Source organism: Passer montanus, unplaced genomic scaffold (genome assembly GCF_014805655.1).
Source record: "Passer montanus isolate IOZ18808 unplaced genomic scaffold, ASM1480565v1 scaffold15, whole genome shotgun sequence".
In the NCBI taxonomy this organism is placed as follows: domain Eukaryota; kingdom Metazoa; phylum Chordata; class Aves; order Passeriformes; family Passeridae; genus Passer; species Passer montanus.
Genome location: NW_024362051.1, coordinates 12,785,688 through 12,797,102, shown reverse-complemented (window position 1 = coordinate 12,797,102; position 11,415 = coordinate 12,785,688). Strand labels below are relative to the sequence as shown.

At 57.0% G+C, this 11,415-nt stretch overlaps 1 protein-coding gene across 1 annotated transcript; it reads right to left on the bottom strand.

Annotated features, from left to right (window-relative positions):
• Nucleotides 1-2,898: 2,898 nt before the first annotated feature.
• NKX2-5 (NK2 homeobox 5) lies at nt 2,899-5,226 on the bottom strand. Its single transcript, XM_039701544.1, has 2 exons — nt 4,543-5,226; nt 2,899-3,803 (listed from the first exon to the last, which is right to left on the bottom strand). Exons 1-2 carry the CDS (start codon nt 4,847-4,849, stop codon nt 3,196-3,198), a joined length of 915 nt encoding a protein of 304 aa, XP_039557478.1. The 5' UTR covers nt 4,850-5,226; the 3' UTR covers nt 2,899-3,195.
• Nucleotides 5,227-11,415: the final 6,189 nt, after the last annotated feature.

The following is an 11,415-nucleotide window of genomic DNA, read 5'->3' as shown; positions in this document are numbered from 1 at the left end:
GGAGGGCTGGGCTCAGAGGCACAGCCCCGGTGCTCTCCCAGGCCTGGGGCTCCTTTTGCCCCCGCCTGACCCTGTGGGCTGGGCTGGTGTGGAGCTGCAGCTGGAAATGAGTGCAGGAACAGGAGAAATGGGGTCTGGGAGCACAGGGAGCCCCTGGGCCGGGGTCGGTGCTGGGGGTTCTGATGCCTTGGGAAGGCTGAGCTAGAACAGAGACTAGATGGAGCTAAAAATAAAGTGGGGATTGATTAAGAGGCTTTAATGGATCCACCTTGGGCAGCGCAAACCAAAATGGTCCCAAAATGGATAACCTGTCCCGGGGTCTCTCCCTGGGCTCAGCTCTGCTCCATGTGCACATTGCAGTTCAGTGTCCAACCCCAGCTGCAGCCCCTGCAGTCCCATCCTTGTTTTTCTCTCTGCAGCCCACGGGGTTTGTGCTCCTGGGCTGAGATTTGGATCATTTGTCCTTGGTGCCCAGCTGGAGCAGGAATTGTTTTGTGTCCCTGCTCTGTGCAGAGAGCTCACCATCCCCTGATGTGAACCCAGCCCCACACACTAAAGCAGCACAGAACCTGAAAAATAAAAAAGCTCAAACCTGAGGCATCGGGTCATTCCTCCTGTATCTCCTTGCACTTCCCATTCATCCAGCTAATGGAAGGTCTTTAACCGAGGCTGCTGTGCCCCAGCCAGCTGTGCTCGTGTCCGCTCCTAAATCGCTTCCTGAGCCGGCTCCAAGGCTCCGGCTGCTGCTCCAAACCCCGTGCTCCCCTGCCCTGCATCTGCTGCTGATGGAATTCCCGCAGGAACAGGGAGCCTGGGGAGGAGGGGAGTGTGGGAGCTGCGGGACATTCATCCCTGCTGAGACTGAGCACAGTGCAGCCCTGGAAATCAGACCCAAAGCTGGTGCCCAGAGCAGCCACAGCAGGGAAAATCCCACAGGACAGTCAGATTTCTCGATAGCTGTAGCTCTGAGTTGTTATGGGAGGAAAATAAGCATGTTTGGAGAAAATAACAGCGTCTGAGGAAGGGAAAGGATGTGGGGAGTGTGTGAGAAGGGCTCTGTGTTGATGTGGGGAGTAACTTTTTCCTGTGGCTTTTTCTGAAGTTTCACTGCTGTCTATCTTGTTTGCTCACTTAAATAAGGGCCCTGCTTAGGGCTGGTTTCTAAAAGTTTAAGTTTTAGCTCACTCTCAATGCCTGCTCCCCTGTTAACTCGGGACTTGTCCTTCTGAGGGCTCCCTGTGTGCTCTGCCCCTGGCCAGGCTCTGCAGTGTGACAGCAGGAGTGGCACGGTGGCACCACTGTGACCATTGACAGCTCAGGCAAACTGTGACCCCAAACTGTGACCACTCACCAGTTCAAACCAGCTTTCCCCTGCCCCACTCCAGCCTCTTTTCCCGGAGTTCTTGGGACACCTTGGCTCTCTTCAGGCAGGGCATTTCCCAATTCCTCTGCTGGATCCACCTGGATCCTGTGTCCTCCTAAGGCAAAGCCCTCGTGGAGCCCTGGGGATGCTTCCAAACGAGGGGAAGTGGCCTTTGCTCCCTCCTGGCCTGCCCAGGTGCCCTGTCCCCCTGCTTCGGGCTGGCAGAGTCGTGTCCCCTTTGTCACAGCCCCCACCTGCCTGTGGCTCTGTGGGGCGAGCCCCCGAGGCAGATTCCCCTCGGGACGAGGCTGAAGGTCCCTCTTTGCCCAGCCCTGAGCCCCAGACAGGTGTCTGCCCTGCCCTCGGCATTAGGGGCTTGGTGGGCAGCGCCCAGGGCTCCCCTGGCAGGGGTTGGAGGGAACTGGGGGCTCCTTATCTGTGCAATCCTCCCTCGGGGGCTGGGAACGGGGGAGAGAGGCTGCAGGCAGCTCCCATTCCCCGGCAGCCTTTCATCCTCTGTCCCAGGGCCACAGCCACCCTGTCTCCATCCCTGTTTACTGATGGGGCCGATAGGGCCGGGGCAGGAGGGGTTGCAGGTCCCCCTAATCGCCCTGTCACCGGCCGGACAGCCTCAGACACTCTCAGAGGATGTTGTGACTGCGCTGAATTACAATGTTTGTTGTTTCTCACTCCCAATAATTGACATTTGATAGCGACTACCGTAAAAGCGGCCGAGGGGCTGGGGCTGCGGCAGAGGAGAGGCAGGAGCCGGGCGCTGGGGAGCCCCGCTCGCTGTCCCTGGGCATTTGGGGACAGGCAGGGCGTCACTCGAGCCCCTCCCCATGGGGACAGGATCTGCAGGGGCTGTGGAACCTCCCGCGGATGGGCTGGGGGCAGTTTGGGGGCTTTGGGTTATGACTTGTGGTGTCGGTGCCTCTCCTTGCAGTGATTTCTGTGCAGGGAATAATAAATCCTCTCCGCGCTCCCGGAGACTGGGAACGATGGGACCGGCCCCGATCCCAGCCCGGGGACACGGGTCTGTGCTTAGCCGCGCTGGGAGCTCGAAAATCCGCTTTAAAATAATTCTAAAAACTCCTTAAAATACAAACACCGTTTGCAGGCGGCCAAACGGGAATGCGGAGCGCACGGGAGGGTGCCACAAACCCGGGGGGACCGGCAGGGAAAGGCTCCGGGGGCGGCCCCGAGCCCCCCGGGATGCGCAAGAACGCCAGGGAGTCCAGGTTCAGCCACTCTCTTTAATGACAACTCGCTGATCTCCGTCAGCTTGTACAGCAAAGGGCAACACGTTCCAAGGGGCGGACAGTGCATTTCCACGCTAAATCACGTTTTAGTGCAGAACCCTACGGGACCTGGCGGGCCGGAGTGTCTGTGTCCCTCGGGAGTCTGTCTGTCCTCATCCCTGCCCAGCCTCGCGAGGGACACCTGGGGGTGCGGAACTGACCGAACAGCGGGGACCGTACGGGAAGTGCAAAAATTAAATGTGGATGTCAATAATAATTAGTATAGAGTAAAAGTTAAAATTTAAAAAAAAAAAAAAAAAAAAAAAAAAAGGAGGGAGTTGCAGGGCTTGGCTGGGTGTTGTTGGGAACAAGTCACGCAAATTACCGGCTGGTTTGTAGGAAGGAAGGAGGGGAATTATCGGGGTGGAAGGGAGCGAGAGGGGCCGGGAAATGCGGGCATCCCCCGCCGGCGCTTGCCCGGCCCCGCACGAAAATACCGCAAAACCACCCAAACGCAGCCCGTCCGTGGGCAGCACGCTGCTGAGATCCGCCGGGATGCTCCGCTGAGCCGGCAATGTCCCGCTCCTGGCTCTACCAGGCTCGGATGCCGTGCAGGGTGGAGATGCCCGCGTTGCCCTGCGGGATGGGCGTTTGCACGGAGTTCAAGTCCCCCACGCCGAAGTTCATGAAGTTGTTGGCGGGCGCCGAGGGCTGCACGGGCTGCATGGAGGGGTAGCTGCAGCTGTAGTTGGCGTTGCAGGCCGGGCTGTTGTAGTTGCTGTACGCGGGGTAGGCGTTGTAGCTGTAGGGGTTGATGCTGACATTGTAGGGCGAGCTGTAGGGCGAGGATTCCCCCAGGCAGGGCTTCCCATCGCGCACCAGCACGGGCACGGCGATCCGCCGCGGGGGAGGGATCCCCACCATTTCCAGCGTCTGGTCCTGTCTCTGCCTTTTGCATTTGTACCTGCGGTTCTGGAACCAAATTTTCACCTGCGTGGAGGTGAGCTTTAGGACGTTGGCTAGGTGGTCCCTCTCCGGGGCCGAGAGGTATTTCTGCTGCTTGAACCTTCTCTCCAGTTCGTACACTTGGGCTTGGGAAAAGAGGACGCGAGGTTTCCTCCTCTTCCTCTGTCTGGGGCGCTCGGGATCTTCCAGGTCTCTCTTCTCCTGCTCCAGGCTCTTGTGTAGGGAACACAGCTCTGCAGCAAAATAAACGGGCGAAGGAAAAGAGCGGAGGGAGAAAATTGTGCAAAAAAATTTATAAATAAGTATTTAATAAAGAGGATACAACGTGAGCGAGCCCTGGCTCTTCCTCGGCCTCTTCCTCGGCCACCCGCTCCTGCCCCGATCTTTAGGTACCTCTGCACCAAATTTTTCTTCTTTTTTGTTTGAAAACAACGCTGCCCATTGCGTCTCGCACGCCTGTGCCCCAGCCTGGATTTACCACTCGTAGCTTCGTCCTGAAACCCACCCCGACCTCCAAGCGAGTCAGGAGCCGCATTTGTCACCTGGTTTCTGTCCAAACTCGAGGCCTCGCGTGTCACCCCGCAGCTCTGCCCGTCCCGCTGGGGTCTCTGGGCCGGGGTCGGTGGGACCCTCCCCGCGGCGGGGTCAGCCCCGCTCCCGCAGGGCCGGGACGGGGTAAAGATGCTGCCGCTGTCCGAGCTCAGCCCGAGCTGTCCCCTGTCCCCTGCTGTCCCCTGTCCCCGCAGCCCTGCTGTGTCCCCTGTCCCCTGCAGCCCTGCTCTGTCCCCTGTCCCCCGCAGCCCTGCTGTGTCCCCTGCCCCCTGCAGCCCTGCTCTGTCCCCCCCAGCCCCGCACTGTTCCCCACAGCCCTGCTCTGTCCCCTGTTCCCCGCAGCCCTGGGGACCCCCGGCCGAGCACCCAGCCCCGCAGGGTGACCCCCATCGAGCCCCTCGCAGCAGCGCTTGGCTTTACCTTTCTTGTCCGCCTTGGCCTCCTTGGCCGAGTCCATCTCCACGAAGCTTTTCCCGTAGTAGGAGCCGGGGAAGGCGGGCGCGGCTTTGCCGGGGGGCGGCTCGGGCAGCTCGTCCCGCAGGTCGGGCAGGGCCGGGGGCTCGGCGCTGAACGCCTCCTGCTTGAAGCTGGCCAGCATGCAGGACGGGGAGGCCAGCGAGGCCAGCTCCATGGAGCCCAGGCCGCCCTGCTGCTGCTGCTGCTGCTGCTCCAGGTTCAGAATATCCTTCACCGAGAAGGGCGTCGTTGTCACAGGGCTAGGAAACATTGCGGAGGACACAGGGACAGCGGCCGCAGCCCAGGGTCATGGAAAAGTAGGTGGGGAGCAGGCAAGGTGGAGCAGCGCTGGAGCGTGGGCTCCCGGAGGGGGCACATAGCATTCCCGAGGGTTGCCCTGCCTTGTGCACTGCCGCCAGGTAGGAGCGGACCATAAGGCCAGGGAAGGAGGGACTAGGCAGTTTTTGGGTGACTTTAGCTTTCTATTGGCCAACATTGCGGTGATGGTATGAGAGATGCAAAGTTCCATGTCACCTAATATAGTAATACATCTCAAAAACAGCTCCGCTCTTTTAAAGGGGCGGCACTGCATTTGTCCAGCTTTGCGGCGGAGGGGTTGTTCATCCATTCGAAACAAAAAAAAACCCACCAAAAAAACCTAAAAAGAATGGCCTAATGCGTACAAAGTCACTGTCTGATGCTATCTATCACACAGTCAGATTAAATAAACAGGCCTGGAGGAAACCATCAACCAAATATGTGCTGATTTAATTTTTTTTTTTTCTCTAAGCGAGAGAACGGAGGTTTCGTTTTTAGTGTTCTGCAATATCCGATGGCAGGAACCAAAAAACAGGAGTTCACTGCTCAAGGGGAAATCCGCGCTCGGGGTTTATACAGAATTTCTGAAGCAGCACAGTGATTGCAAAGCCCAGCTGACAGCAGAGAGACCCCGAGCAGCCGCTGCCTGGCTTTGCAGAGGGAAATGCCGATTGGGTTTTCCTCTCGTTTGTTTGTAAAGCTTTCAAACAAAAAATGCAACACTGTCTGGGAAAAAAAAAATTAAAAATCAATAAAAACAAGCGCGGGTGAAGGTGTTGCAAAATACAAAGAGTAAGTAAGAGAGGAGTAAGTAAAGCAAGGGGCCGCGGGGGCTGTCCCCGGGTGGGGCTCATTCATTTAACTCGCGTGGAGCCGCTCAAATAAACCTTAGCTGCAAAGCCGCAGGTTGCGGGGGGGCGGTTCAGGGCTTTGTGGGTTACGGGGGAGAGAAAAAAAAATAGAAATAAATAAAGAATCTCCTTTAGCGCTGCAGCGCCCGGCTGAGAGAGGCACGGGATGGGCTCGGTGGGAGCAGAGCAGAGAAAGCCCGAAGGGCTGCGGTGAGTTTGGGGGGCCCTCGGCTGAGCCCCGCTCTCGGGAGCGGCGGGGTCACAGCGGTGCAAATCCTTTCTCCTCCCTCAGAAGGGACCCTCCGGGCCGGGTGGGAAGGTGAGCATCCCACCCCCAGCAGGACGGACCCGCCGCTGCCCCCGGGATTTTGTGTCTCGGCACCGCGGGGAGCTGGATTTGAATTTGGGATGTTTTTTTGCGGGCGGCGCTGCCCGGAGCCGCAGCATCCCCGGAGCTGGCGATGACAGCCGGAGCGATCCCTGCGAACGGGGAGGCCTGAAATATTGCGATTTAATGAGGGGAGGGGTCGATCTTCGCGGTGCGTTTCCTGCAGCCTTCCCTGGGTGATACCGGCAGGGGATGGATGCTGCAGGAGGAAGGGTGCAGTGCCCGGGAGTGAGGAGGCAGCCTCGGGAGAGGGGCCTGTGGAGGGGCTTTGCAGAGTGTTTGCAGCACCCCTGGCCCTCCGCGGCCTTTCTGAACCTCTCTGCCTCCTTTTAATTACAAACTTATAGGTTCGATATGGGCTAAATTAACGAAGCGATCCCGATCCTCCCCAAACCCAGAGCCGCCTTTCAGTTCGCCTTCCGACATCCCCATCCTGCGGGATGGGAGAGGCGCCTTCCAGCGCTCCCTTCCATTATCCCGGGCCAGGCTTGGCTCTCGCACGGCTGTTCCTACCCCGGAGGTTTCCCTGGGCCCGGGGAACCCGGCGGGTCCGAGCCGGGCCCGGAGCGCATCCCGGCGGGGCGGGAGCTGCCGGCCGCCAGCCGGGATGGACTGGGGATTGCCTGAGGATTGCTTGAGGATTGGGGATTGCCTCAAGCTGCCTGAGGATTGGGGATTGCCTCAAGGATTGGGGATTGTCTCAAGGATTGGGGATTGCTCCCTCCAGCCCCCCGGTCCCACGGCGGCCGCCCATCGATGTGGGCCCGGCTGCAGAGGGTGGAAGTGATTAATTGAACGATAAGCCGGAGCTATCATTTGGAATGTCATTAATGCGTCGGGGAGACATTCATTGGAGACAGACAGCGTTATCTCCGCTTTATCTTCAACAATGCATCACTTTTAATACTGCAGTTTAGAAACAAATGGGGGCTTTAGCCTTAGCCCTTCTCTTCGTGTTTATATTTTTGGAAGAATCACAACTAGTGGGAGTCCCGGGCTCGGCCCCCTGATAAATGAACATTAGCACTTTTTAGAACTACTGTATCAACAAAAAGAGCTGCAGGGCCGCAATAATTGGTGAAAAAGCAAACACTCGGCAAAGAGAGGCCAGGTCTGCTCAGTGTCCGGCTGATTGATGAATAAGTCACTGACGCACAGCAGCTCACGGACTTTCCGGGTCGGGGCTCAGCACCCATTCCTCCCCCCGTTCCCAGCCCCTCTCTCCCTTTGCCGGGGCTCTCCAGCAGCCCCCTGCAGCCAGGCTCCGGTGCCCAGCGGGAGCGACAAAGGCGACAGCTTCCCCCAGCTCCGGACGCCGCTCGCAGCCCGCAGGGTCCTGCCCAGCCCGGGGGGACCCCGAACTCTCCCGCATCACTTTGAACTTTTGCGGACTCCTTTTTGATCGCGTTTAAATAACATATAAAAAAAAAAAAACCCCAAAACAAAACAGAAAAAAAAAACCAACAAAAAAACCCCCCCCCAAAACAAAACAAAAAAAACCAAAAAACTCCAAAAAAAAAAAAAAAAACCCCAAAACAAAACAGAAAAAAAAAACCAACAAAAAAACCACCCCCCAAAACAAAACAAAAAACCAAAACAAAACAAAAAAAACCAAAAAAACCACCCCCAACCAACCAACCAACAAAACCACCTAACCCCAAAAACAAAAAACCAAATAAAAAAAACCACCAACCAACCAACCAACCAAACCACCTAACCCCAAAACTAAAAAAAACTAAAAGAAAAAAACAAACCACCAAAAAACCCCCACAAAAACAAACAAACAAAAAAAAAAAAAAACCCCCCAAAAAAAAAAAAAACCACAAAAAAACAACAACCCCAAAAAATAACCCCCAAAAAACAACAAAACCACCTAACCCCAAAACTAAAAAAAACTAAAAGAAAAAAACAAACCACCAAAAAACCCCCACAAAAACAAACAAACAAAAAAAAAAAAAAAAAAAAAAAACCACAACAAACCAACAACCCCAAAAAATAACCCCCAAAACCCCCAAAAATCCAAAACCGAGGCAGGACCCCGAGGAGCACCCTAACCCCCTTTCTGCAGACCCAGGCCCCGGGGGTGTAAGTGCGGGAGATAGGGCGAAAAGCCGCTGCTGTTTTTTCTGGCTCTCAGGGGAAGTGGGGTGTCCTGCCCTGTCCCCCGCTGCCTTCACTCTCTTTGCAGGTTGCTCTCGCTGTCCCCTCGGGACCGAGCCTGCCCTGGCCTCTCGCAGGCGAGGGTTGTCGTCCACACCCGCTCGTTGCTTCTCTCCGGGACTGCTGAATGTGATTAATGTTGGGTTTAGTGTACTTTGTATTTTTTTTCTTTCTATTTTTTTCTTAAAAAAAAAAAAAGACACCAAAAAACTTTTCTTGCTGAAACCAACCAAACAAAGAGAAAAAAATTCCCAACCCCGCAATTAGCTCCAGAGGGCACATCCTCTCTCCCTCGGAGCTTTCGACACCTCGGACTGTTTAGAGAGAGAGAGATGGTACCTTTTAAAAAAGTTTTCCTCTTAATCCCAGCCGGTTAAGATGTCCAGGGCCCCCTCCCGTTCTAATTCCCAGCTATCTCCCGAGGACTCTGTTTATACCTCGCCAGTAAACGCTGGGGTTTGAAACCTTGTCACTAATTGAGTGCTAACACTTCAGGTGCTATAGATTTGTTAAGAGCCAGTAGTCCAGAAATAGCCTATTAGGGTTTCCTTGCGAGAACCGGTGCCAATCTCCCGCTTCCCACCGTGGCGCCGGGATCTCCGCGGGTCCCCGGGATCTCCGCGGGTCCCCGAGGGCTCCCCAGGGTCCTCCGGGCAGGAATTCTTCCCGAGACATTGGGAAAGGGTGCTGCGAGCCCTGGCTCAATAAATGCTGCCGGGGATCTCCGGTGTGTCGGGGTCCCACCGAGCTCAGGAGGGCGATGAGGGCTGGCGGGGACGGCTGGGGCCAGGGGAGGTTTTGCTTTCACTCCTCTGGAATTCTGCAGAGGGAAAAAAATCCTCTTCGGAGCTGTCCAGGCACTTCACTCCGCCGCAGCTAAAACCTCTTTTTCTTCCCACCTTTTTTCCCCCTCCTCTTTATTTCCCCCATTTTAAAATTTGGTTTTTTATTCTCTTCTTTCCCCTCTCCTTCCAAGCTCTAACGAAGCTCGCCTTTTCCGGCCGCCAAAAAAAGAGTTTGGACTTTGATGCGAAAAGTCCAGGGCCCTCTCCCGGGACCCGGGGCTCCCTCCGGGACCAGCCCGGTACCGGCCAGGGGAGCCAGGTGGCCCTGCCACTGTCACCGCCACCGCCACCACCCCCGCCGGCTCCCAGCTCACCCCTTCCCTATTTTTAGGAAATAACCGCGGGGACAGCGCGGGTGTGAGGGCACAGCACGGAGTGCAGCAGGCGGACAGCAGCACGGTGCCCCAGCACAGCCGGTGCCCAGCCCCGGTGCCCCCAGCCCGGCGGAACCCCCCGGTGCTGCCTGGGCCGGGCAGCCCGGCCCCGCTCCCGCCGGTGGGTGACTCGGGCAGGAGGACTCGCACAGCAAATGCCGCCGTGGAGTTTCCCCTCCCGCCCTGGGCTCCGTGCCTGGAATCTGACAGTTCAGCTGCTCCTTGCACCTCGGCTGCGGGAAGAGTTTTCCCCCCGCGGCTGAAGCGAAAGCTGGGCAGATAAATGAAAAGCTTTAATTCTACCCTGCCTGGAATTTTTTTTTCCCCCTACTTGTAACCGGGCTGGGTTCGCTGGTGGCAGAGGGCGATGGGGGAGTTCTCCGGCCTCCCCTCGCCCCCTCCCCATCCCCGGGCAGCGGCCGCGTTATTTGCGCTTGTTTGGGACCCGCCGCTTTTCTGCGCTCCTGAAAAAGCTTTTTTAACCCGTCCAGGTAATCCCCAAAGCGCTTGTTCGTTGTGTTTCCGTGGGGAAGCACTCAGGGCAAGAGCCATACTGCGATTTTTAAGGGGAATTAAACGAGCGACGAGACTTTGGTGTGACAATGCTTTGTCACACGCGGCCGGGACGCGCAGGCGGCCGGTGATGGAGACAGGAAAAGTTTCAAGAACGAAATACCTTCCGGGCACTGGGAAGTCTGGGCTGCTTCGAGGGACAAAGCTCTAAACACGGCGGGGCTTTGTCCCCATCCGTGGGGTGCCAGCGGCTCCGCTGGGACCGGGAGCGCTGCTCGGCCGGGAAGCCCGAAACTGCCGCAAGATTTCAGGGTGATTGCGGCTTGTCTGTCCGCACGATGTTTTCCAGAGGAGATAAAGGTCTGGCTTCTCGGGTGCTTCCTGCTGGCCGTGTAAAATCCGATCCGTCTTGCGATGTCACCGATGTCCCGCTCCTCGGGAGCCCGGGGGGGCCGGGCCGCTCGGGGGGAGTCACGTTTAACACGAGAGGGTGTTCGGGCTTTAATTTGTCTTAAAAGCCTTGTGGGAGCGCCCGCACACACCCGCAGAGCCGAGGAGCGGCCGCGTCCCGGCACCGCCGTGCCCGGGGCTCCCGCAGCACGATCCACCCCGGCCCCGACCCTCTGGAAAAGCCCCTTTTTTGAAGGATCAGTCCTTTTTTGAGGGATCAGCTCCGCCGGGACGGATGGCAGGATGAACCCGGGTGGCTTGAGTGACGAGCCCTGACCCCGGCTCCTCTCGGCCGTGTCCCCTTTGCTCGCAGCCTGTGACCACAGCCGGAGAGCGTGAAATCGCCTGTCCTGGGGCACGCCAGGGCTGTGCCTCCCTGTCCCCTTCCCTGTCCCCTTCCCTGTCCCCTTCCCCGTGCCCTGGCCTGCTCGGGATGGCCGCTCTGCCCTTCCTGCTCGTCCTCTTGTTCCAGAAAAGCGAATTTTCGCTTCGGCCGCGCTGTTTTTGCCGCACTTGGCGCTGGGCTGTCCCTGGGAGCCTCCCCGCTGCCCTGGGAAATAAATGTTCCTCCTGTCCCCAGGGTGAGCTCCTGCTGGGAGCGCCGCGCCTCTCTCAGGTAATAATAAATCATTAAAAAACCCGCAACAACCCCTCCTTAAAACCCAACACATCTCCAAATTCAGCAAACTAACAACTAAAAAAAAGAAAAATTAAAAAGAAAAAAAAAATTAAAAAGAAAGGAAAAAAGGAAGAAAGGAATACCTCCCGCTCTCACGGAGCTCTCGGACCCGCGATTATTTTTGCCCTGAGATGAGTTTGGCAGAGCCGGGTTCTCCTTCCCCACTCCTGAATCCCGCAAAGGAGGCACCGGGAAAAGCTCAACCCTGCCGGAGCAGGACCGGGACTTTCAGCCGGTTTTTTTTTTTGGGGGGGGGAAG